The 27,123-nt window shown below is 32.7% G+C and overlaps 4 protein-coding genes, 1 non-coding gene and 1 pseudogene across 5 annotated transcripts; 2 read left to right on the top strand and 4 right to left on the bottom strand.

Annotated features, from left to right (window-relative positions):
* Positions 1-244: 244 nt before the first annotated feature.
* Positions 245-4,702, bottom strand: LOC137810516 (AP-1 complex subunit mu-2). The gene is made up of 11 exons (XM_068611845.1): positions 4,403-4,702; positions 4,171-4,317; positions 4,021-4,083; positions 3,746-3,922; positions 3,567-3,670; positions 2,194-2,301; positions 1,974-2,070; positions 1,764-1,861; positions 1,487-1,628; positions 1,254-1,376; positions 245-754 (listed from the first exon to the last, which is right to left on the bottom strand). Exons 1-11 carry the CDS (start codon positions 4,529-4,531, stop codon positions 656-658), a joined length of 1,287 nt encoding a protein of 428 aa, XP_068467946.1. The 5' UTR covers positions 4,532-4,702; the 3' UTR covers positions 245-655.
* A 3,761-nt stretch (positions 4,703-8,463) lies between these two features.
* Positions 8,464-8,649, bottom strand: LOC137813154 (U2 spliceosomal RNA; annotated as a pseudogene).
* A 1,196-nt stretch (positions 8,650-9,845) lies between these two features.
* Positions 9,846-10,041, bottom strand: LOC137813153 (U2 spliceosomal RNA). The gene has a single exon (XR_011081386.1). It is a non-coding gene; the product is annotated as a U2 spliceosomal RNA (small nuclear RNA).
* Positions 10,042-10,583: 542 nt separating this feature from the next.
* LOC137809600 (lysM domain receptor-like kinase 3) lies at positions 10,584-15,299 on the bottom strand. The gene is made up of 10 exons (XM_068610713.1): positions 14,492-15,299; positions 13,821-14,024; positions 13,554-13,690; positions 13,386-13,475; positions 13,193-13,298; positions 12,570-12,721; positions 12,147-12,244; positions 11,862-12,000; positions 11,550-11,648; positions 10,584-10,901 (listed from the first exon to the last, which is right to left on the bottom strand). Exons 1-10 carry the CDS (start codon positions 15,159-15,161, stop codon positions 10,737-10,739), a joined length of 1,860 nt encoding a protein of 619 aa, XP_068466814.1. The 5' UTR covers positions 15,162-15,299; the 3' UTR covers positions 10,584-10,736.
* A 1,978-nt stretch (positions 15,300-17,277) lies between these two features.
* LOC137809601 (peroxidase 57-like) lies at positions 17,278-18,968 on the top strand. The gene is made up of 2 exons (XM_068610714.1): positions 17,278-17,730; positions 18,059-18,968. Exons 1-2 carry the CDS (start codon positions 17,359-17,361, stop codon positions 18,836-18,838), a joined length of 1,152 nt encoding a protein of 383 aa, XP_068466815.1. The 5' UTR covers positions 17,278-17,358; the 3' UTR covers positions 18,839-18,968.
* Positions 18,969-23,161: 4,193 nt separating this feature from the next.
* On the top strand, positions 23,162-25,778 carry LOC137809927 (uncharacterized). The gene is given in 3 exon segments (XM_068610987.1): positions 23,162-23,339; positions 24,570-24,737; positions 25,558-25,778. Coding segments are annotated over 3 exon segments (567 nt in total).
* The last annotated feature ends 1,345 nt before the right edge of the window (positions 25,779-27,123 follow it).

Consider the following 27,123-nt stretch of genomic DNA (forward strand, 5'->3'; position numbering starts at 1 on the left):
GTTCACATGATAGATTTGGGTTTTTCTTATAAAATAATTGGTTCATTTCTTTTTATTTCGGAAAGGATGTGTTCCAAAAAGTTAATTTTTTACATTCTGAAAAAATCATTCCGAATTATAACTTTTTACATTCCAGAATAAAAGATTGCGAACCAAAAAAAATCGTAGGTGTGTGTTGTCCACAGAAGTTTTCTAGGTAACAATAAAGACTAGAGAGAGGGTTGACTCTTGTTTCCCACAACAGTAATTGGAACCAATGTTTCTTTACTTAGCTTAATATTCAGTCTTCGTAATACAAAAGCTAATAATTCTATTACAAATAAATCAAACTGATGGCAGTGGGAAAAGATTGACAGATCGTAAATAAAAAGCAATAGAAGAAAAAAAATCAAGCATTTTCCCAACAAAAAACAGATCTGAACAAAGAACTTACAGAAGATACAGCCTTACGCTTGCCAATTCCTGACTTTAGTTATGAACTTTATGGACAAGGGGCAACTTACGATCTGTTGCCAAAACAACTATAATGATGGGAGATAACTAACTAATTTCACTCTCAAGAGTTCCTCTCCCACCCACCAGTTTAAAACCATTAACCATGGAAGTTGACATGATTATTCGGTGGAATTCAAGCGCCAAAGAAAGATACAAGTTCTTAAATAAGCCGTAGTTCGTACTCTCCAGCCATCGTTATGTATCTCACCCATGGAAGAGCCTGATACCCACTTTTCTCAATAATCTTCAAATATCTAACCTATAAAACCAAAACATTTACATGTTGATTACCATCATCAGATCAAACCTTCAGCTAACTGAATAACACCATCAAATCATGTGGGTGTCTTCAAATTCACATGGATCAAACAAACTACTTTTCAAACCTATTTATCATGGACAATAGAATAAAATTAAGTTTGGTAGTTTTTTATCCTTTCCAAATGTCAAGTTCCTTTTTCCACAATTATGTTTTTATATTAATATTTTTTTGAACATTTATTGTAAATCCTGAAAATAATATTAACTAAAATAAATTCCTCAAGTTCACTACAACCCTAAATCCATTGAAATAATGAAAAATGTTAACACGTAAATGGAAAGAAAGACAGAGATATGGGAAGAATAAATATTGATTAAAATAAAAGGTCACATTCACCTAAATTTAATCAGAGGTACTGACAAACATTATTTCCTATGCTGAAAAAATAGTCTAGCTATATTCTGTATATAAATAAACCAGATTTACGTTGCAATACCTGTATGCCAGAAACAGTAAAGTATGGTATTTCAAATTTCACATTTATAGGGGCTTTTCTCTCAGGAGTTGCATCCTCGTCTGTTATACTGGGAAGACGAAACTCTGCTCTCAACATATATTCCTGAAAGTATCAAAGGAGGAAAACCAGATCCAATAAACCATGATCAAAACAAGGTACCAAAAGATGGGTGTTATTCAAGGATTCGATGCCAATTAGAAGTGAACTCATACCTTGCCTCCAGGGAAGGATCTAATTTTCCAGATTAACGCATCCTTTTCAGGTGCATATGATGCAGATCCCATTGAAGTTCGGACATTAGGATTTGTTGCATCAACAGGCACAGGCAACTCAATCTCCACGTTTGTGGCAGTGCTATAAAATAAACTCAATTAATTGGGGCAGCAAAAGACAGTTAAGGTTCTAGAGATCTAAAACCTGATTTACCCATCTTCTATCATCAGGGGTGAGGAAACGTAGTAAACATAAGAAAAGAAGAAATCTCATTACCTGCGTTCTTTAAATTGACTCCTTGCTTTTACCATAATCTCCATCCGACTCTTTGAATGCTTTTCAACACTTGCTTCCACCCAAATTAAAGGCTTAACCTGAAAACAGTGATGGTAGAATCATCAGACTTCGAAATGCTTTTATTCTCTCTTTCTCTGTGTTTAGCTCTAAAAATAGAAACTTATGTCATGTCTAGAGAAAAAGATGAACCTGTGTACTGAGCCTGTATGTCATCAAATCAAATGACCCATCAGGAGGTATAAAGGAAATTGTTCTATCATTTTCAAATCGAGCCAAACGCACACACCTTCATAAAAGGCCAGATATAATTTGAGAACTAGCATCAAGAAGAAACATGCTTAAAAAAACTATACAAAACTTCCAGTCTAAATTATCATTTTCTAAATACAAGGAAGACCAGCATACATACTGATGAAATTTTATGTCTTCCAAGTCAATAGCCTTTCCCTTGGTTGTTCTACCTTGTGCCTCTAACAATACTCTATCATTTAAGCCAAGTTTGCACTCAGGCATACCGCTGTATTATGAAAGGCACACTTGAGTTTCAGATAAATACACTGGCATACAAGTCAGTTAGTTAGAATAATAGATACTTCACGGTTAACACAGTCTACCAAATACTCTCAACTGTAAAAAAATTGGGAGTGAAATATGGACTCAGTGGTCAGACTTGTCTGTAATATACCTAACTCAAATATGTATGTTTTGCACGAGCAGTAAAAGAAAGCCTCTGGACTAAGGAGTACCAAATGAAAAAAAGCCAATTTTTTAAATTCCAGATAACAACGCATAGTGGTTGGTCTAAAAAATGCTATAGCAGGATAGCCACTATTTAGAAATTTTTTGTATGGTTTATACAATGCATACTATATGAATACATATTCTCAAAAACGGTAAACATTAATCAAAATTAATTGCATTCAATTAATAATTAACAATAAAAAGTAATTGGTGTCAACAAAATATACAAGCAAATACCAACAAAAGTCAAATACTAGTTTCCCAGAAAGGAATTATCATCTTCTAATCCAAGTCCTCTTTATCATTTTCACTACTATTACAATTATAGAATTCTCTGTCATCAATATACATATACATATATATGATTAATTATTTAATAAATAAAAAATATTAGAGCAGAGGTCATTCTACTATCTCACTTTTGGGGTCAGCCACTCCGCTATCCAGGACTGACTACTATGGTTGAATTCATTTTTTGAAATTGAAATCCCCACACAAAAACCCTAATCCTGTCATTTGGTCTGCATCACTACTACTCTAAACCACTCCACTAGGACAGCTACTGAGGTGGGCAGGCACCACTATGCTGCCACCATAGCACACCCCTTAAAGTGCTGAATAAAACTACCCACAAGTCTGTTTAACCAGTACAAAGTAAAAAACAGAAAATAACAAACTGCACACGTCCTCATAGCTAATTTCATTTGCATTCCTCAAAAATTTACATACACATAAATCAAAGATGGTTTTAAGAAAAGATTCAATAAGAACTAAGTTTAGGCTTGGTTCTCTAATCCCTAATGTACCTCTTCAGTCCTAAACAATGACCACACACACATATAGTATAGTATACTCTGCACACATGAGTAGACAGAACAACAAAAACAAGCAAAACGAAAAACCAGAAAACTGAGATCAGCACATTAGAGCCCCTAAACCAACATAGTAGAATTTGGCCAAATCAATAAATAGTAGAAAGACCAGTCAGTTAATGGCCAATGTCAGAAAATCAATAGATCTCAAGGAAAGTAGGAAGCCAACCTCAAATACGTTCTCATCTTCAACGCCCCAACAACATCAGATCTAATTATTTGTCCATTGCTATTGACAAGTATATTAACATTCTCCACCACATCCAAGAAAACCTGAAAACACAATCGCTTAGAGCATTAAATTACAATTAAAAAAAGCTTCAGATTCTTCACTTTCGTAACGGTTACCTCATTTTTCTTATAGTTTATCCCTTCGCTGCGCCAAGACACAGCATTAGTCACAGCCATGGGAGGTCTCTGCGTAACTTCCATTCTATAAGCATCAGTCTTGATAAACTCACTAAGAATTTGCGCCTCAGTGTATTGAGGATAGCCAAAGTCCATAATCTCATCAAGTAGTTCATACTGCCAGCGACACAACAAATCGAAAACGACACAATTCAACCAATTCATTACCAATCGACGAAACTAGTAATTAAAAGGCGAATTCATCGGCAAGTTACCACGACGACGAAGTTGTCCCTGAGCGATTCCTCTTCCAATTCTTCGAAGTAGTGCTTAAACACCTGCCCCAAAAACACGGATCGATGATTATTCGCACAAACTATATCGAGAAATTCTCAATTTGGAAATGATTGAATAAGAAATCGTACGTCGACAACTCGGTGCAGGAAGAAGAGGAGGCTTGCGGCATTGCAGTTCTGTCTGGTGGCTATCATGATATAGACGTTGCTATGCTGAATGAACATGTAGGTCACGCCGTTGTCGAGCACGACCGGATCTTGAGACTGCGGATCGGCCTTCGATGAAAAGGAGAGGAGCTAGAGAGTGAGGATTCGCGTTGTGAGAGTGAGTGAAAGAGAAGAGAGGTAAAGCGGAAGGAACCTGTTTCTCGATGAGCTTGGTGAAGAAGCGTTCGGCGTCGAGGGCGGAGACGTCGCCTCGGTAATCTCGCCAGATGAGGACGCGGCCTTTGATGTCGAGGAGGAACAGAGCAGAGGCTGCCCCTGCCATTGCTTGCTGCTGCAGTGATCGGATCCTGGATTCCAATCAGATCAGCACCACCGTCAAAAGAAAAAGGAGAAGAAGAACATGAGAAACAAGGACTCCTATACGACGCCGTTACTACAAAGTAATTATTCTTATTTATTTTAATTCGGGGATGTAATTATTTTTCTTATTTACTTTGTTTTGTTTCAAGCGACTTACAATAAAAATTAATTGCGATCAATTGTGTTTATGTTTATTTGCTTTTGAGAGAGGTTTAAATTAGGTTAATTAATTTTATATAAATATAGTATGCCTTAATACATTCTAGTGCAACGAAATTACGAATTTATAAGTAGCTTTCAAAAATACTCATATAGACTTTCTTTTGTGAAATTATGAAATAAGTTAAGTTTCTAGTTAAAATTAACTCATATATTAATTAATTTATAATAAATACATATTAACTTTATTCTAAAAAATAATTTATTAAACGATGCAACTTATATCATATTATCAAAGCATATAATTGAAAGATGAAAAAAACTCTTCTACGAATTTTTTATAGGGAAATTTGATATAGTAAACACATCTTTCTCAAATATCCATAAGTATTTATCGAGGATTGAGAGAAATTTGTCTTTTCTTTTTCTCTTAATTATATTTGGCTTAGTAAACACTTGATAAGAGGGAATTTTTTATTTGTCAAATCTCTAAGAGTCACAACCATTTTAGTTGGCAATGCAATGGAAACCACCATGTTTGCAACAAAAGGGAAAGAAAATAAATTTATTTTACGATGTTCCCCTCCAAAGAAAAGAGTCAGTACAACCCAAGGACGACTCGTTTCCAATGACAACAACCTTTCTAATTAATGTAAGGATATTTTTGTTGGAAGAAGAGAAAAGGGAATAAGAAGAAGTCATCAAGATGTACCTAGACGTATTTTTTTATTTGTCAAACCTTTTCTTTTTCTCTTAATTATATTTGGCTTAGTAAACACTTGATAAGAGGGGATTTTTTATTTGTCAAATCTCTAACAGTCACAACCATTTTAGTTGGCAATGCAATGGAAACCACCATGTTTGCAACAGAAGGGAAAGAAAATAAATTTATTTTACGATGTTCCCCTCCAAAGAAAAGAGTCAGTACAACCCAAGGACGACTCGTTTCCAATGACAACAACCTTTCTACTTAATGTAAGGATATTTTTGTTGGAAGAAGAGAAAAGGGAATAAGAAGAAGTCATCAAGATGTACCTAGACGTAAAACACAACGAACGAAGAAGGGAAACACTTAAAGCTCTCAAGAAAGTTAGAAAAGCACAACGAGGTTGGAATAATGTAAGTGGAAATGATGTTGGAATACAAGACAACTAAAACATTTCAAAAGTTTTGTATTTCCCACAACGAGACACCCCAATTTTGTATATTAGAACAACGTTACACAAAAAAATGAAATGTTAGCCACCAAATAATGTAACATCTCAAATGAGTAAAAACTCATCATTAATGCTAAAAACATATCATTAATGTACATTGAAAATCATATCGTTATAGACTAGAAAGATAGAATAAACTTGATCATCTCATGTCAAGTTATAAAATACAATTTCAAAACTAACTTAAGCTCATATATCGAAAACACTAAAACTCATCATCCACAAAATCTTTCCACATGCACCTTATTTGTGGAATCTGAGTGTGGGGAACTTATGCACATACCCGACTTCGAGATATTTAGAGATATATTTCTAACTGAATATTCATAACAAAATATTTATTTGTTATTTAAATAACTAGTATATATGTGTGTGTGAGATATTTAATGGCTTAAGAGCTTATAAATACATATTAATCCCATGAAAGTACTCACTCAATTTTGTCATTTACTTCAATACTCGTATATCTTATTCTATAATTTCTCTAACTTTTAGTGACTTGAATGTTAGAGAATCTTCTACACATGATCTCTCTTCAATTTTCATCAACTACTTTCCTTAAAGATTTAAGCTCAGCTTTCCAAAAGAGAAAATTCTTTCACTAAAAAAGAATCACACTCATTATTAATAAGAAGACTTACAAGAACAACCTAAATAAAACTCCAAAATTATGAAAATTACCCGTATTTACTTGTAAGTATTGAAAAATGTTCTAAATTAAAAAAATGATAAACAAAGAAGAAAAAACACGAATATCACAAACAAATAACATTATCCATTTCTCCACAAAATTGTAGACAAATACTACATAAAATTGATTACACATAAACATATAACTCATTATATTTTTTAATACAATCAATTTCTATTAATAATTATATTTTTCAAATAAATAATTAAAATAAATAATAGAATAATAAATATTTTTTATGTTATAACAAAATAAATAATTCAAATAAAAATATTCAAATAATTAATAAATAAAATAAATAAATTTAATATATATTTTATATTATAAAATAAAATAATTTAAATTTTTTTATTTTGATATATTATTATTTTAAAATATAATTTTTTTTATTAAAATTTAATAATATTTTTGTATTTAAACTTTATTTTAACTAATTTATATTTTAAAACTTACTTTTTATGTCAAATTAATTTTAGAAAGTTATTTAATAAACTATTTTTTAGATATATACAAAAAAAATTATTCTATTACATAAGTATTAATCCAGTATAAAAAATTTCATTTTTTTCATTAATTTAAATACCCTTACTTTTTACTTTCTTTAATTTTTTAATATTTTGGTCGGATGCAACTATTTAAATTTTTTAATATTAATTTTCTAATTTAAATAAAGTATTTCAATCATCAACCGTACAGAAATGGTAAAAAGAATAGCTACTACATTGACATCCACAGAAAAATAGCACCATCCACATTAATTGAGAAAACCATGAAAAGTATTAGTGAAAAATAGTTTGAACCTTAAAAAATAACTAATGTCAACTGGAAAAATAATGTCAAGTGACAAATTATAACAAATATTTTAGAATCTCTCAGGAGTTGCACATTAAATTGAAAAAACTACTCAGGAAGATACTTCACTTATATTTTGTATGCATCACACAATAATTACAACAGAAACAACCAGGAATTGACTAGGTGTGCCCTAAAAAGAGTACCAAAGACGGTTTCTTCATGCAACTCTACTCTATAGATTCTTCAACCACCCTCGCACAATATGAAAATATTTTTTTATTTTTCATAGTGCCACTTCTCTAAAGGAGTTTTTCGATTATGTAATTTGAATACGTATTTGAAAAAAAGACTTTTAATGTAATCCAAAAGCTAAAAAAGACTTTCGAATTACATAATCCAGAAACTAATATTATGCATATGAAAAAACTTTCAGATTATGTAATCTAAAAGTTAATTACGAATTTGAAAAAAGACTTCCAGATTATATAATTTAGAATATTATAGAAAGATATTTTTAGAAATATGAAAATTTATAAAGATGAGGAAAGAATATTTTTAGAAATATGAAAATTTATAAAGATGAGGAAAGAATATTTTTAGAAATATGAAAATTTATGAAGGTGAAAAAAGAATATATAGAGGTGCAGGAAGAAATAGCTGAGTATCTTATGTTTCTCTAAAGAGAAGAACCAATTCGAGAAAGTTAGATTGTTTGAAGTTCAGCCCCAAAGCCCGAGAATATTGTTTGAAGTTCAACATTGGCCTAAAGAGCCCGTTAGATTATTTGAAGTTCAGCCCCAAAGCCCGAAAATATTGTTTGAAGTTACACATTGGGTACTGTTGCTATCCCTATTGGTAAGTGCTCACAACAATCCAACAAACTTAAACTGCATAATCTTTTGAAAGGAATATTTGAATATGGTGATACAGAATAGAATAAAAAAACTAAAACTTTCATCAACTAATAGAAAAAAGACCCTCTTTACAGAGATGCCACATTTCAGAATCGAACCAAAAGATTGAACTGTTCAAGTGGGATGCACCAAAACCCTGCAAAAGTGAAATACAAGGATGATGCTTGAGAGACCAAGTAGCAAGCTACCTTAATGGACCTCACCTTAAAAAATTAATTTAATATCGTGTGAACTAATAGTCCACATATAAACTGATAAGAAGAGATACTATACTTTATCTTAGCCAAAAGACCATGAAAGGTATAGTGTTCAGTTTTTATATTCCATGCTTCAGCTGTTTATCAGTGTTCTGACAAGTGTAGACTTCATAATTAGTAAAAATTAATTTCTAAGATAACAGACTCAATTTAGAATAACAATTGATATGTAATCTCTGATGAAACTTGAAACTAATTATAGTCAATTCCAAATACTTTTTACTTATTACCAACAGTGTTGATCCTTCTCCAATAGGACTGGTGATACCTAATTAAGGTTTAACCAAGTATTTCTTATATAATTGTCTTTCATGCTAATTATTTTCTAACAATGGTAGGACTTTTATGTCTACAATTGTCTTTCATGCAAAATATATACCAGAAAACTACATATGCTAAGCTGTTGAGCTTTCATGAATGGTAACCTGATTTGTAGTAGTAACCCCAAACAAATCTAAGGATAACTTTATCAACTTCACCACTGATTCACACAAATGTTTTGCAATGTATAGATAAATATAAAACTTAGAACAGGTTCTGTTAAGCAATTTCTCCTTCCATCTTGCTAAATGACCTTTGATGGATCCTGAGGTTCCAGGGAATTTAAGGTAGTTTCCAATTTTTAGCAAAATCAAGAATAATCTTCCTGACAATCTGGGTTCGAAAAGTCTTGACTGATCAGAAGAGAAAACCATCATCAAAAAAATGAAAAATTCAATTTTCTGCAATCTTCTTCACATGTTTATAAGAATTGTCCTCCATTGATTGTTGGACGAGGAAGGATAATTTCTATGCATAAAACAAGCAGACATGGTAGGTAATATGATATGGCATTTGTGAAGCAGTTCTACCTAATGAGATTTCAACAGAATAATATTACTATATATTACAAAAGTAAAAATGATATCAGAAATTAGATAACATAATTTAACTGTTTTGAGTAGGAAACACCAGTTCCTTACAAAATTAATTTAATACCGTCTGAACTAATAATCCATATCACATTAAACTATATCCCATTTACACTGTGGGTCTTCATATCTATCTAAAAATTAATTCCTAAGATGGTCCTAATTAAGATTTAACCCAAGTATTTCTTAATTTTCATGCTATTTATTTCTGATAATGAAAATAAGTATTTCTTATACATTTCAATGATAATAGTTTTTAAATTACTTTCAATTTCCATTGTAATTGTTTCTAACAATAAACATATAAAGCTCAGAAATAAATATATTAAGCTCATCACTGTATCAGTTAACATGTAAATAAAAGACATCATGACGATGCTTGAGAGACGAAGTAGCAAGCTACTTTGATGGCCCTCTCCCTCAAAAAATTAATTTAATATCGTGTGAACTAATAGTTCACATATCAGATATTAAACTGATAAGAACAGATACTACACTTGATCTTAGCCAAAAGGCCGAGAAAGGAATGCCTGGACAATTAGAAGTATTTGGTTTTTATAATCAAAGCTTCAGCTGCTTTTCAGTGTTCTGATAAATGTGGGACTTCATAACTTCAGTCATATGCTCTCAAACTCAGTACCTAAGATCAACTGACTTCAAAATTTAGAACAACAATTGAGTTCATTTCATAAAACTTAAAACTACTTATTACAGTCATTCAATTTTATTTTACTTTATATAACAAACTATGTTGATCCTTCTCCAATCGTACTGCTTCATGTCTAATTATCTTTTATGCTTGTGAAGATATGCTGGTAGTAGTAATTCATCTACCCGTTTATTCCTCCTGAGTGTATTCAACTATATTCTTCTCTCTCCATTTACAAATTTTTTTAGTAAGAGTTTATTCTTGCAACTATGTATTGGAATTTAAGGTCACAAAAAGTTCTTTGTATAATGTTTATATAACTCGATGGTGATCCCCTAGAGTTAGTGCTCTAGACTAGTCGGTGGGGGGAAACATTAGATGCATAAAATTGACTGAAGTTTTTTTCAGCATAAAATTGTTAGTATTAACAATTTTAGATTCATTAAGAAGTGACTATCAAAATCTGTATGTATATATACACCCAAGCATAAACTCCAAATGGCAGCAGCATGACATTTGATTAATGCAGCAAAGACGAGCATTAGTGTAGAATTCTCAAGTAACAAAAGGGGCTTCATCTTCCATCAAGTACCCCGCTGAAGACTTGGCTGTCTCCACCTAGTGATGCTTCCCATTCGGTGGATGACATAACAATCTGTGACAATGCCACAACCATCTCCCTCATCTCAGGCCTGTCATTTGGATCTTCGCACAAACACCAATGAGCTAGTTCTGCCATCTGCAAAGGGATATGTTCGTAATAAGAAAATTATGAAGAGAGAAAAATGAGATAAAATGAGTATTGTGAAAAAGTGCAATAAGAAGTTTATGTCAGAATAACATTAGAATAAGGAAAGCAACAATATTAGCCTATCCCCTACAATATCTCGAAAGACACACAATAACTATGTTAAAGGAGTGACCGTAGCTTGTTCAAACACAAAATATTCCTTGAACCAAAGAAGCTCATCCTTAGTTCTTACCCATCTAATGTTTTTGCTCTTAACATTCATGTCATTTGTTTGTTTTAGGTGATTAAGAAACTCATTTGTTTTGTTTGTTTTTACCCCTTGTCTAGTTGTCTACGAAGTTTTAGTCAAAGAAAATGTATCCAAATTCATGATAAACTTACAAATAAAATCCGTATTACCTTTGAAGCATAAACTTTTCATTGGTGCTCTTGACTTCTTATAGGGAAAAGTATTGGTTACAGGTTTGGCCTCGCGAGTGAAACTGATATCCTCAATTACTAATTTACTGTCTCTCAAAAAACAAATCTTTGTCTAAACTATTTTTTTTTTAATTTCTATTTCTATTGAATCCACAGAAAGATATTAAATTGAACTACAGTATGCGAATAAAAATAGGAACTTTAGGTAAATCTAACCCTGTAGACATCTTCCATGGGATAGCTATGCTGAAGATTCCCATCTATGACATCTGGTAAAACAGTCTGTGGGTACTTATTTCCGAAGATTTGGCTAACCTGAATGTGATGAAAAGAAGGATCATCTTTCTTCCTTTCAAATAATAATAATAAATGTTTGAGAGTATTAAGTCAACTGCAGATAGATTTCTCTGAATAAAAGTGAACGAATGAATGTTTTGGATTTCATTTTCATAATACATACTCTCAACCATAAATTCAATTTCTCTCCCATCTCTTCTTAATTTTCACTCAGAAACGAGTTTGACTTACAACCGTAACAAGTGATTTCATATTGTTGGCTTGTTGGCTGTCACGATATAGTGCACGTTTCCCTGTTATCAACTCTGACAGAACCACCCCAAATGCAAATACATCTGTTTTTATAGTCACTTGAAGCTCCTTAACAGATCTAAAGGGAGCAAAAAAAGCATTCAAGTCAGAATAAAATCAACTGGTGTGTAATTTTTTTTACTTGAGTTTAAGTATATAATGATAGCAAGAAAATTGATTGAATACGCCAAGAGTGTACTTATGATCTGAAAGCACAAAACCTACTCTGGTGGAAGGTAGCCCGGTGTTCCAACAAGCCTTGTTGCTATGAATTCTTCATCATTGGTTCGTTCTACTAGCTTTGCAAGTCCAAAATCTGCTACCTACGTATGAAAGGCCAAGTTAACGGATTGAGTTTGAACTAAGTATAGAGACTTGGATTCAATGTTTTCCCAACTTAGTTTTAGAAAGAAATAAAATATATTCATCTCCAGCAAGTTCTTACAAGACATGTTAAATTTAATGGGATAAGTGCAATGTTTTAAAACCTTTGTTGTTTGGTCAAACTACAATGTTATAACATGTTTATTATATGATAACATGAATAGCTGATTTAGTTACCGTCTGTATTATTAAAAATTTTGACAACTCGTCCCAAATTTCTTTGGGTGCATTTTTGGACAGAGCAGAACTGAGCAAAACAAGTACCTTTGCTCTGAGCTTCTCGTCAAGGAGAATATTACTTGTCTTTATATCACGATGCACATATCGTGCTTTCGTGTAATCATGTATGTATTCAAGACCTTTTGCTGCATCCAATGCAATTTGAATCCTAGCACACCAAGAGAGAGGCTGATGACCTGTTCCAATACAATGGTTAAGAATCTTGATATTCAATTAAGTAAAAACCTTTTTTTAAAAATGTGTTAGAAGTTCTACATTAATCAATATATATACTACTCAACTTATTCACCATGCTCAGTTAATACATTTCATGGAATAGAATATATTAGTATTTTGGATTAAGTTTTTTCTTGTAATTGGTGTTCCCTAAAGGCTACCAACAAGCTTAATTAAGCTGCATCCCATATCAAATACTTCTAGATTTGTGAAGTTTTCGAAGAGACAAAATAAGCTATTCTCAGGTCAATATCATAAAGCATGTTAGTTCTTAAAGGAGTGTAGGTTATATTACTTGATTTGATCATGAAGTAATCAGCCTCTTTCACCTGATGGTTTAATCTTTTGAAAAGAGTTTACCTTTTGTGTTTGAGTCATAAAATGTCTCGTAGGTTTACTTTGTTTGGAAAATAATTTTGACATCGATATACCTTTCAGCAATGGATCATGAAGGTGTTCACTGAGAGATCCATTTGGAACATACTCATACACCAGATAAAGGTGGTCATCTCCGCTAGCATATCCCAACAACTCCACCTGCAACAGTGATTATATCTATAGTATAATCAAACATCATATCTTAAAGACAATGTCAAAGCTCTCTTCATCAGAGACATTACTTACAATGTTAATGTGATGGATCTTACACAAGGCTTTGAGTTCTGCATAGAATTCTTTGGATTTATTAGATCTCATCTTCTTTACAGCAACCTCCTGAAGTTAAAACAGCTATCATTCCCCAATTATCAATCAGTACATGAAAATATGTTTCAATGTCTTGGGTTTTCATACCTTCTCTAACATTCCGAAATACACACTCCCGTATCCACCTACTCCAATCCTTCGCGTTTCATCAAAGTTATTCGTAGCCTCTTCAATCTCCTCTAGAGCATAAATTACTGGTCTTTCTGATTCAAATGGAGTTGCATCTTCGGAAATATTTACCATGAATAAGCAAAAGACCTTCTTAGTCTCCTTGTAGAGATATTAGCAAATTACTGAAAACTGTATTTTCGAAAATGAGTTGCTTTTACTTCCAAAAGTTTATTTTCAAGTTACCTTCTCCATGTTCTGCATGAAAGTCTCGGTTCTTTATGGAAATAGTTCTAAATCCAACTGATCTTTTAGACACAATATTTGGATCATTTTTGGCGGTTACATTGGCCCTGGATCTCCTAAGAACGACAACGAGAATGATCAAAGTAATAGTTGAAAAGAATGCCACAGCCGCTAAGATGCCAATGATTATATGGTGTTTCTTGTCTGCAAACAAGGGAAAGCCAAGTGTCATCTAGCAATGATAAGTCTTTTTACTTTCTTTCTATACAAACTACTGTTTTCTAAACTTCTCCGGGTAAGTGAACAACAATCGGTGAAGCTTACCAGTTCATTATTGCCAAACTAAACCAATTTCAAGGATTCAAACTTAAGAAAAATATTGTCTGATGAAGTTGAAATAGATTATTGAATGACCTGTTACTTATATTTTGCAATCACTTTGAAGGTTAAAAACAAGGAAGCCATATATACGTAAAAAAATTGTGATTAGACAAAAGTGTTAGAACTCTTTACACCATTAGTGCATGCAATGTTTATTTCAAATCAACATAAAATAAAGAGTTTAATAGACATGTACCCTAGTGTAAGATTTTGCACTGCGAACCAATAAAAATATGGAAAAATCATGAATGATGAAAATATAGAAGGGATTGAGGAAGAGAAATCATCACCTTTTCCTTTGGAAGGCAACCCATTGAGTTGGCTTGGAACATATAGCACCCAAGTAATATCTATGTATGAGGGGTTTTGAGCCAGAACTTCGTTCATACTAACCATGCCATCTAGCGTAGCATTTAGCATAGTAGCGATTGATGTGGGTGTATCATTCCGCTGAACTGTATAGGTGACAACAATTTGGGAGTCATTTTTTTCTGAACACCCACAAGGAAGATGTATTGCCAAGTCCTCATTTGGGTCCACTTCTCTATTAATAGACCAGGCTTGGCCACTGTAAACAATGTTGTTAATCTCCACAGACGAGTCATTAGGCTTCACCTTGTAGGTTGTATCATAGAAATATCCGGCAAGGCCATTGGTGTTATGGCAGGAACAAGGCACTGTTATAAGGTAATCTTGCTTTGTGCCACGCGTTATAGGTTTGATTTGGGAGGGATGAACGGAATAAAAGTTGGCTATCTCATCTGCATTGTGACTGTAACTTATGTGGTAGAGTGAGGCATTGCATGTGCTGATCTTAGAGGAGCATCTGAGAGGTTCCAAATAAGTTGTTTGAAGAGAAGCTTGTAAGGAAAACACAGCTACACCCACATAAGAAGTTGCAAGAAGAGGAATGAGAAGAGAAAGAAGTGAAGTTAGAGAAGCCATGGTTTGTGTGATCATGAAACTTGTTTGAAAGGGAAGAGAGGTAGGAAAACAATAATGAGCCGGTTAGTTTGCAAGTGCATCCGTCGCATTGCACTTGTCATCATGTGGTTGTTCCTTCTTGATTTCAAGAACCAGAAACCTCGTCCACTTAGCATGAATTTACAAAATGTGATGATTATTATAGAATTATTTGGATGGAGCATCTTTGTGGGATCTCCGACGGCAATAGTAGACCAATTCCACCAAATAAAAAAGCCATGGTGCCATCACAAGTCACACTCTAGCTTTAGTTTAATGCCACTTGAATGTTGTTGAGCGGCAAAAGTCACTTTATGTTATCTGGGTTTTCGTTTTCATTTGAAGTGTCCTAACTTAGATTTTAAACAAATAAGTGTGACAAGAATCTAATTCATGGTCATAAACTTTGACGCTATCTTCGAAATTAACTCCGTAAAACATGCTTTTTTTTTTAAGTATAAAGGTTAATATAATTAAGTAAGAATAATAAATATATGACTTTAATATATTATAAAAATAATAATATAATAATACTAGAAAAATATATTTTTTTAATTTATTTAAATAAGTTAAATATTAGATACAAAAGACTTTTGAAAAGAGTTATTAGTTGATATTTTGAACTAGATAGACTTTCACAAGTAAAGCTAATCTATCATAGATTTTGTTCCTGTTAGGGAGATGTGACCTAGAGAACTATTGAAATCTTCGTCTCCTTCCTTCAGTCGGACAGGTTGTTGGGTGTTGGACTGGGGTCCTCCTCGTCTTCGTATTTCTCCTTCGGCTCTCGGTCTCGGGTGAACACTAAATGGGGTACCTGCGGAAGGCACCCCAACGCTCAAGTCAGTAAAGCGGGTGGTCAGTATTCGGGTAGGTGCACAATAATAAATGACGTACCTTTCTTATTGGGATGTGTGCTATTTATATTAGTTTAATGGGCTTACCTTGTTGGGCCTGATTAGTGGAATGGATCACACTTAGGATTGCATTACCTAATCCTTAATGATGGTTTAACTTCACTGACCTTGGTTTGAGCGTTAGTGGTTATACATGTTGGTCGGCCTGGCCGTGTGTCGGTCGGTCGGCCAGACTGACAGAGGTCGTGCCAGCGTGTCTCAGTCATCTCGGGCAAGGAGACCAAGACATGTCATGTGTCGGTCGGCCATACCAGTACAAATTTCTATATAATAGTCTTCGTATTTCTCCTTCGGCTCTCGGTCTCGGGTGAACACTAAATGGGGTACCTGCGGAAGGCACCCCAACGCTCAAGTCAGTAAAGCGGGTGGTCAGTATTCGGGTAGGTGCACAATAATAAATGACGTACCTTTCTTATTGGGATGTGTGCTATTTATATTAGTTTAATGGGCTTACCTTGTTGGGCCTGATTAGTAGAATGGATCACACTTAGGATTGCATTACCTAATCCTTAATGATGGTTTAACTTCACTGACCTTGGTTTGAGCGTTAGTGGTTATACATGTTGGTCGGCCTGGCCGTGTGTCGGTCGGTCGGCCAGACTGACAGAGGTCGTGCCAGCGTGTCTCAGTCATCTCGGGCAAGGAGACCAAGACATGTCATGTGTCGGTCGGCCATACCAGTACAAATTTCTATATAATAGTTTGGCTTATTTCATTATGTACTTAAAATTACCTTTCTTCATTAATTTACTTTATTTTACATATAGTAAAGAATGAGAACGAGGTGCAAATTTTTGAGGAATTTCTATGTTTTATAGGTTGAAATGAAGAAGAGGGTGCAGGAAGAAAAAGCCTCCTCAAGTCTTAGGTGTTTGGCCCAGTCACTCTAGCATTTTTTCTCTGACGAGTGGCAGGTATTATATTCCGTGAACAGCGAATTTCTGGCGCCAATTCCTTCCTTTGAACAAAACAAGTAAGGGAGAAAAGAAAGGCTGTGAAAGTTCATTGACTTTGGCCTAACTAATTCCCCTTCCAAAAATCTATAATTAATTTGCGACCTGTTTTATTTATCCTCTTGCAATCAAAATTTCTCCAATGGGTCATGCCTATTTCAATCAAAGACTATAATTAACCCAAAACAAGACACCAACAAGGAAACACCAGTCCTTAATAACAACCTCAGACAACAAACACACTTTCTTGGGTTATAACAGAACCCAAAATTTGCTTCCTTTGGGTGCCATTGAACCTACATTGAGTTTTCCCAGCACTGGAAAATGTCGCGGATCTTCCTTACTACTCTTTCTCTACTGCTCTTGCTCCTTGCTCCTTACGCGGCTGGTGAAGGACTTAAGTACAAAAATTCTGAATTTCATAATCTGTTTCCATTTCTGGGTCGTGATGAAGATTCGAACACGGAGATAACTGGTGATACGCCCGAGGACAGAAAAGAATTCAATGATCGATTACCCTACTCAATGCCTAAAAATGCTGTCCAGTCTACCAGCAAACTCGGTCAAGGATTCTACGACCAGAGTTGCCCCGATGTAGAAAATATCATCTCCAAAGCGTTCGCCCAAATCCTTAAGGATAATCCAGGTGCAATCGCTCACGTCATTCGCCTTCAATTCCATGACTGCTTCGTCAATGTAAGCATTTCCAAACAATGCCATGCCTCATCATTCTTCTCTCCAAATCATTATTATCATAACCAAAGTAAATGTGGTGCAAATATTTCAGAGAAAAAGTAAAATTAATAAATATTGAAAACAGTGAAGGTGATGATGACAGTAAAATAGATTTTATAGTTAATCTAGGATTTATTCAGACAAAGTTGTGATTTATAAACTAATTTGTAGAGGCTCACTTGTATATATAGTTCTTTAAATTTATATTTTGGGTATATGAATGAAATGACATATATAGTGAAGAGTTTCTAACCGAAGTTGGGGACGATGGGATTGATTGAACAAACAGGGATGCGATGCATCGATCTTGTTAGATTTTACACCATCGGGTGACAATGTGGAGAAAAGTTCATCGTTCAATGGTCTACTCCTGAAAGGGGCTGACCTGATGGATGACATTAAGGGAAAGGTGGAGGAGAAATGTCCTGGAATCGTGTCATGTGCTGACGTAATGACATTCAGTACCTACGAAGCAATGGCAATGGCGGGTTTACCTCGTAAGAGGGCCGTGGCTGGTCGTAAAGACTCTATTATTTCCCTTGCAAGCATTGCAGAATCCAACAATCTTCCTCTGCCAGACTGGACCATCGACCAAATGATGGAACTCTTTGGCAGGAAAGGGTTCAACATAGAAGAAATGGTGGTGTTGTTGGGTGCACATTCTCTTGGCAAGGCTCATTGTGACTTCTTCATGCAGAGGGCCTTCAACTTCAATGGGACTGGGAAGCCTGACCCTCTCCTCCCTAAGGATGTGGTTGATGAATTCCAAAAAGCATGTCCTAACGGTGGCACAGCCCTGTTCAGGAACCCCCCAGTAGCCTTTGATTCCACTCCAACTGTTCTTGATAACCTCTTCTACCAGGAAATGATTCAAAAGAATAGAACGTTGCTCCCTAGCGATTCACATCTCCATGAAGATCCCAGAACTAAGCCAACTGTTGAACAGATGGCAAACGACCATGCCTTGTTCAACAAGAGGTTTCATGATGTCATGTACAAGCTCACTTCTTTGAATGTTCTCACAGGGACTGAAGGGGAGGTCAGGAAAATCTGCAGGTCCACCAACTAAACTCTCCATCAACCATATGCTCATGCTTAACTAAATTTCTTATTCTTTCATTTTTTTTTTTAATTTTCATATTACATCACTTTATTATTTTCTTTTTTTATTCTACATGCAAGCTTCATATTTTAATTAATATTGCTATAGTTTATGTTTAAGTGCTATGATAGCTTTGATTTAAACCACTATACATGCTATAAGTAGTAAGAACTTATAAAATGACATTTCGCTATATATTTTAGTGTTATAAAATTATGTTTATTTAATACTATTTTATGAATTATTATATTACTATTTTATTAATATCGATTTATCTATCATTAAACAACTATTTGACCATTCAACCTTAAACTTGTCTTCAACTAGAGAAACAAGAAGTATAAATAATCATTCAAAAGCTTTTAGTTGCAAAAATAATTGTGTAAAATTACCTTTCGCAAAAATCAGAGGAAGAGACCAAGGCAGAAATCCAAGGTTCTGAATTATTGCCTTTCGGACTCCCTAATGGTTATGATAATACAGTTAAAAAAGATTTCAAATCAAGTGAATTGATTTGTATAAAAGAAATTGAATTGTTTTTAAAAATTTATATTAAATTTTTATATTAATTGAATTATTTTTTAATTTTTTTTATATAACATGTTTTGAACTAATTATATTCTAATTTATGGTATTAGAAAAAAAAGATGTTTATAAGTAATAATTTATATAGTTTAAAAGTAATAATTCAAATAATTTATATAGTTTAAATAATTTAGAGAATTTAGTTTTAATCATTCAAATATTAATTCCGTTAAATTCGTTAAAATTATAATAAAAACTAAATTTAATGTTAGTGACTTATATTTAGGTTTTCTTAATATGTACAAATTTATTAATTATAGAAATAGATTCATTTATTTACAAATAAATCTTTTATGTATATTAGTTAAAGATTTTGTACTTATATTGCGAGGAAGAAACTTCTTTTTTATTCTCACTATATGCAAAAATGAAAAAGTGTCAGCAACTAAGCCATATTAATTTATAACCCAGTGAGCTGATGAAAATGTAATGCCAAGACAAAAAGAAAAACTGAGGTCAAAGTTCATCCTCAAAAGAATTAAAGATATATTAAAATATATATTAAATATGTAATATAATAAGATAAATCTAACCAAAATAATCTTTTTATATAAATGAAGTTCAATACAATGTGGTTTTGTAGTTCAAATTTTAAAATATTATTGTTGAAAAAAAACAATATCCAAACTAATGTTCTTAATAAATAATAACATTATTGCCGATAAAAAAAAATAATAATTAATAACATCACAACTTCAGAAGTAAATTTAAAAAACAAATAAATATATATATATTAAAAAATAGCATAATTAAAAACTAAAATAAATCAAATAAGGCCAATTAAGTTATTCGGTTTTGAATGGAGTTAAACCAGATTGATTACATTTTCAGTCTAAACGTTAACTTCTTCCCGTCTAAATAGACCTTTGAAATTTAGCGAAAGTTAAAAAAAATTATGTTATTTTACTGAGATTTTATAATAAACTTTTGGAATTTAACGAAGGTTAAACAAACTTCCGTTCTTTTGTTGAGATTTTATAATTAACCTTTGGAATTCAACGAAGATTAAAAGAAACCTTTATTATTTTGCTGATAAACCTTTTGAATTTAGCGAAGGTTAAAAAAATCTCTATCATTTTGCTAAGGTTTTAGAATGACTTTTGGATCTTAACGAATGTTAAAAAAATCTCTGTTAATTAAATCAATTTCTAAGATTATATTAACCTCCGCTAAATAATTTTCGTTAATTTTTTTTTCTTGTAATGTGTAAAGTTATAATTTTGGGTATTACAAAATTAAAACTTCTAATTAATTTGATTTAAATATATTTAAAATTTATTTATTTTCTTTTAAAAGAAAATGATTTCGTAGTTAGTTGATTTTTATATCCCATCTCTATTATAAAAATGTTTCTTGAGATTTATTTTTTACTTTTTATGAAGTTCACTATATTTTATAGAGGAGATTTTAGTTTATTTATTACTTTAAGGCTGGTAGATACATATAAGTATCTTCTAAGACTGACCAAAAATTGACCTTATCAGGGAATATCTACCGAAAATCAACCTTATCAGACAATATCTACAAAAAACTAACCTTATTAGGCGGTATCTACCAAACCAACCTTATCAATAGTATCTACAAAAATTGACCTTATCTAGCGATATCTATCAAAAACTAATCTTATAAAGCGGTATCTACAAAAATCAACCTTATCAGATGATATCTACAAAAATTGACATTATCATACGGTATCTACAAAAATTGACCGTATCAGATGTGATTTACCAAAACTAACCTTATTAGGTGGTATTCACAAAAACTGACCTTATCAGTAACAACTAGCTCTACTAACATTTGCTTAAAAGTCTAACTCCATGCAACATGAATAAGTTTGTTTTTCTTTAACTTAGGCAAATCATTGAATAATAGCATGTAAAGTAATAATTAAAGCAAGACAAAAACGATAAGGGAGGACATGCCCATTAGGTATAACTTACACAATAATTTATTTTCGGGTTTTGTTGTTGGATAAACCTCTTATCCTACTCGACTCAGCTGGGGGCAATGTATCGTTCAAGACTCTATAGATCAATCATTAGGCATGGTCCAACCACGATCGTCATGTGAACCCGCCCGCGTAAAAAAAAAATTAAAATTAAAATTTTATTAATTATAAAAAATTTATTTTTACTGCTGAAAAATTAAAATATAAGACTTTACCTAACAAATTTTTACTTAATGAGTATCTTATTAAAATCTTTTTTTATTAGTAAATTTTAAATATAAGACTTTACTTAAAATTAAATTCAATGTCACTTTTAATATTAACTTTTTTAGATGATTAAAATAAAATTCTTAATATTAAATTATTAAAATAAAACATTATATTTTTAGTAAATTAAATTTATTTATTTTATAATAAAATAAAATAAAAGTCACATTACAATAATGAATGAGTAAGGAATGATTTTTTAGTATTTTAAATTTATTTTTTAAAATAAAATAAAAATCACATTATAATAATAAATAAATAAAATATGATTTAAAAAAAATATTATTTATTTATGCGATTCAATTACCCGCATTTGTCATCCATGAGAATGGTTTTACACGAAACTCTTTATCTAGAAGTGTATATCTATCATAGATTTTATATAATAGTTTCCTTGTGCACTCAATTGGCTTTCTTCATTATTTTACTTTGTTTTATATATAGTAAAGAATGTGCAGCAATCTTTTTAAGGAATTTCTAACTTTTATAGGTGGAGATTCCAATTATTTATAAATGATGATATTTTAACATCTTCCTCCACTTTATATCTATAATAAAATATAAATATTTGTAATAAAAGAAATTTAAAATAATTTTTAAAATTAAAAAAATTATAAATAATTAGTATTAATATTTATTGCCAAGATTTTTGTTATTTATATTTGATGAACATTTATTGCTTCGGTTAATAAAGTTGTATATTTAAACGCATAGTAATTGAATTTGCCTATTTAGAACAGGAGAGACAGTGTTGAACACAAAGTCTAAGGTTGAAACTTTGGTACACGTAGAGGGAGCGCATGATGGATTTCCTATGAGCTCGGATGTTTGTGGAAGATGGTGCGGAAGCTTAATGGAAGAGATGAACAAGGTCCTCCTAAGAGGTGTGGTGACCTTGAAGGTGCATGAAGAGTGTGGAAATGGGGAGGTTCGGCCAGTCCCTTTGAAGGTGGTGAAATGAAGATTAAAACCTAGAAGCTAAGCAAGGAGTAATGTATGGCACTAAATTGGCAGCATAACAATACTCTATTCAATCTTCCAAATACAAGTGATAGGCTTCTCCTTTTATAGGCTAAGGAGACCGTAAATGTTAAGCTAATAGAAGATGAAATGCTAGCTAAATGTAACGTAAATGTGAAGCACATGGGTCACATGGGTGCACATGGTCCTCCAACCTTCACATGGCCAAACTTGATTAGTGAAGGCTTCTAGAAACCTTTAGCTAATCAAGGTTAACTCTTCCTTAATTCTAATGTGCAGAAAAATAAACATTTGTCCACATGGCTATGCTATTTACACCCCAATTAAAATTAGGCTACACTTGATGGGTCTTCATGGAACATGTACCGATATGTCATTCTCCCATTCATAGCTTGATCCAAGTCTTCTTGTCCTAGACGCTCCTAGCTTGGTCTTAGACGCTCCTGACTTGGGGTCTAGCCTTTCATGGGAGGTTGTGCTTGGCCCTCCTCCATCAGTGCAGGAGGATGATGAATGTTAGGATGAAGAGAGAACTCACAAGCTTAATGAAGGCGCCAATAGAGAGAGGATGGTGTAATGGATTGCGTTGTTTCAGTTCTGTTTCTTCGAGGTGGAAGGGCGACATCCCCACTCTGCTTCAGCCCAGAGTTCTGTTGTACGACGCCCTTTCCCTCTTCTGCCACCAAGGTATTCATTCTTCACTGTCATTACTCTCTATCTAGTTCATGGGGGTGTCGTGTTTCGTGTGATCCAACTCGTGCTTTTGCTTGTTAGCTACCTTGGTTAGAATAAAGATTCCACCTTTCTTATTGGGGATGCTCCCAGATTCTGAAAATTTGGGAACTGAGCATTTTGCTAGGTTAGTCAAGATTTTAAATTGCTTGTAGGGTCTTAATTTCATTGCGATCCTCGAAGTTGAGGGAGATTTTATGTAGACATGCATTTGATGTGACCGCAATTATAGTTTCGGAGGCTCCGAAAATCTTGACATTGCAGTATAAATCACGTCCAAAATTTCTGTCACTAAGCACAGACCATAATATTCCATTTCTTTTTGGAATTTCATCGCGTTCTTGTAAGTTTATTTTTTTGTCTTTCAGTGTGAGGTGGATTTTTCTTTGTATGTTTTATGGTATTTATTAGTCTGGAGTTTTGATCACTTTGCTTCTTTGTTGAATGCTAGATGGTGCCTCTTGTATTTTGTTTGTAATGATTTAGTTTAATTTACTCAGATTCCTTGCGTTCAAATAGAGACAAATTGCTAAGAGTATTCTTAACTCGGGCGTTGAATTGAAGAATGCAGTTGACTTTAATTGGTATCCATACATAATCCATGGTAGATGACAATTTGAATATCCATGTAATAGGGATTGAGGATGATAAGATGATGTCGGAGCAATTGCTGACCCTTGTTGTTCATCCTTTGAACATTTGCATTGTATATTAGGATCTGATAATGAATTCCAACTTGGTGGGTTATTTCAGTTGATCAGTGAGTTTTCAACTAACCTATTTTCATTTTATGGGGGCATTGTCTTAAAAAGACTAAAGAATAATTGTAGGAAAGTCTCTTTAACTGCGGTCACTCCTAGCCCCGTCTTAGTTGTGGCCTCTTTGAGAGCTGTCTTAGTTGCAACTTCTAGGGTGGTGGTTTTGCCTCACATCAACTAGTAATATGACTAAAATAAAATATATAAAAATTTCCAATAATAATTTATTGAGTTTGTGTTTATAGATGTGGGAAGGAAACTATCTATATGGTGTTGGATAAGATAACATAGACATGGAGAAACTAGAGGTTACAAAATTATTAATTGGCATTTTACGGAAAAGAGGATTTGGATCTTTGATTGATGTTTTTAAAATATGGTAGGCTTGTCCACGATTTTAAGAGTTGTGATAATTCTGTGTTGACAGGAGTGAAATGGGTAATTAGAGCAGATAAGGACATACAGATCAAATTCTGTTGTGTTTAGTCTGATGCTGCTGAGCCCTATTTAAGAGCTTGCGGTCTTGATCGAGAGGATGTCCTACATCGAATGTTGTTTGTTGAAGGCCTAAATGAATATTCTCAAGGATCCACTGGTTAGAATGCTCTCACTCATTTGGTTAGAATAGATCCATTTTGCTGTTGTTTTTCACATTCTTTAGACTATTTTACTGCATAGTAGTTTTGGCATACATATGTGCGTATATAAAGCTTTAGCATTAGTCCAGATTTGTAGTAACTTTGGAAGGACCAATATGAGATCTGCTTTGTATCTTGGGTCTTTAGGTCTTTGCACATGGATACTAAATATTACTAATTCAGTTTAGCCTTGATAAATTTCTTTCTTTGTTCAAGTGATGGAGTCAGAAATGTTCCATAGTGTTTAGAAAGAGTGGCCTAGTGCTCACAAGGCTTTCACCATTTGTGTAGTCTGGAGAATGTGAGATCACTCAGATAGTTATTTTATTTTAATGTCATATTTAATGAAGTTTAAGCTTGGGCAGTTGCTAATAATCTCATTCTTCTTTCACCCTATTGTGATAGTAACTATCTCAGATTGAAACTGCAGTTCACACTGTTCTGTCCAAAAGTAAAATCTCGATTATTGATGATAATCCTCATATTTTTATGTACTCGGTCACCATTGAACTCTCTGACTACAAACATTTTAAAAGTCATTAACCTATAAATTTTCTGGTGAAGTCTATATTCTGTGGTATGATGAATGTCACTCTTAATCTAAATTAAGAGTGACCTTGCCAACAACAAGTGGACTCTGAATCATGTTTAGAACAAATTCTAGAATAAATATTTAGATTAATTCTTCATATGAGCATTTGACATTATATTTCACCACACTGCTCTTTCTATGTGATTTTGTTTTGTGTGTCAATCTCATTGAGTTGTGATCTGTAGCTGCATTGCGAGTACTGTCATACTTACCACCACCTTACTCTGCTTTAAGCTCACTCTGGGTGATTCCAACTCCTCTAAGGGATATTGTTTATGATTTTGCAGCAAAACAAAGATATGAATGGTTAGGTAGGGCTAAAGGTTATTTGGTTTTGCGAGAGAAAGATCTGCTTGAGCGTTTCATTGACAGGGAAGAACTGATGAGACGAGCTCAAGATTTGTAGTTTTAGCTGCTACCTAAAGGTATCAGCCACAATTTACACTTACAACTTTTTTTTTTCTTCTGTTATCTTCCTGTCTTTGACAATGCTAGATTGTAAATTTGAAATGCTTTCGCAAATAGTGTCCTTAACCCAAAATCACTTATCCTTGTTCAAATTACAACATTTTCGGTGTACTCTGCAATACCATTCCTGAGAAGTACATAAATATCAATGTTGAGTTAGATATTTCATTCCATTCTCGCGACTCTTTAGATGATGTTGTATCACAAATTGATTTGTAATTTTATGCACCACATTTTACACTTTTTGCAGCAAAGAGAATAAAAAGGGCTGGTTGTATATTCTGATGTTACCAATACTGAGTTAAGTAAACATTATTATTGAAATCTCTCATATATCATTTGTGTTTTACTGTGTGTAATGTTTCATTAAGATGTCACATAACACATTAGAAGAAGAATGTCATAAACAATTTGAATTTTAGTTCACAAGTAGGCCAATTAGCAAAAATTCTCATTTCACAAGGGTGTAAGTGTGTCCCAATTACTTTGGGGCAATTTGTACTCAATAAATGACAAAAATGTTATTAAACAATAGGGGTATACCGATAAAAATACATTCTTGAACTCATTTTCTAGAATACTTTTCTCAATTTGGATTTTTAAAAAAATTGAATTTTGGAATTCTTTTTTCTGAAATACGTTTTAGATTTTGTTTTCTAAATTTTATTTTGAAATATGTTTTTTGTATTTTAAATTGGTTTTTCTGAGTGAGATTTTGATTTTCAAATTTTATTCTTGAATTTCATTTTGGAATATAATAACATATTCTGAATGTATTTTTCTGAATATTTTTTTTAATTTCGGATTTTTATTTCTAGAATTGAAGGACGTTTTTTGAATTTTAAAAATGTATATGCAACTTCAACAATGTTACTTTTTTAATTCCAAATTTTTATTTCTAGAATTACTGCTTCTTCCTACATCTCTATAAGTTCTTGTGCCACCTCCATACAAAATGTGAGAATACCTTGTGCCACCCTCATAGATTTATAAAATCTGTAAAAAAAATTAAAAAATTATATATATTCTAGATTATAATTTTGGATTCGGAAATAGTTTACGGTAATCTAAAATATATTTTAAAAAAATGGTATTCTTCTAGATTATATAATTTGAAAGTCTGGATTTGAGAATAGCTTATGGATTATGTAATTCGGACACACATCTGAAAAGAAGTTTTTAGATTACATATTCCAGATATTAATTTCGTATTAGAAAAAACTTCAAAATTATATAATCTAGAAACTAATAATGTATATGAAAAAAAACTTTCAGATTATACA

The sequence above is a fragment of the Phaseolus vulgaris genome, chromosome 2 (genome assembly GCF_000499845.2).
Source record: "Phaseolus vulgaris cultivar G19833 chromosome 2, P. vulgaris v2.0, whole genome shotgun sequence".
In the NCBI taxonomy this organism is placed as follows: domain Eukaryota; kingdom Viridiplantae; phylum Streptophyta; class Magnoliopsida; order Fabales; family Fabaceae; genus Phaseolus; species Phaseolus vulgaris.

Bases quoted from the DNA above. Each gene is read 5' to 3' on its own strand.
- LOC137809601 (XM_068610714.1), top strand. From the start codon at position 17,359: ATGTCGCGGATCTTCCTTACTACTCTTTCTCTACTGCTCTTGCTCCTT. The intron at 17,731-18,058 runs GTAAGCATTTCC...TTGAACAAACAG, and splicing joins TCCATGACTGCTTCGTCAAT to GGATGCGATGCATCGATCTT.
- LOC137810516 (XM_068611845.1), bottom strand. From the start codon at position 4,531: ATGGCAGGGGCAGCCTCTGCTCTGTTCCTCCTCGACATCAAAGGCCGC. The intron at 4,084-4,170 runs GTACGATTTCTT...TTTTTGGGGCAG, and splicing joins TCCTGCACCGAGTTGTCGAC to GTGTTTAAGCACTACTTCGA. The intron at 1,377-1,486 runs GTATGAGTTCAC...TGATACTTTCAG, and splicing joins GATCCTTCCCTGGAGGCAAG to GAATATATGTTGAGAGCAGA.
- LOC137809600 (XM_068610713.1), bottom strand. From the start codon at position 15,161: ATGATCACACAAACCATGGCTTCTCTAACTTCACTTCTTTCTCTTCTC. The intron at 12,245-12,569 runs GTACTTGTTTTG...TTTCATACGTAG, and splicing joins ACGAGAAGCTCAGAGCAAAG to GTAGCAGATTTTGGACTTGC. The intron at 12,001-12,146 runs GTAGGTTTTGTG...TGCTCCCTTTAG, and splicing joins CCGGGCTACCTTCCACCAGA to ATCTGTTAAGGAGCTTCAAG.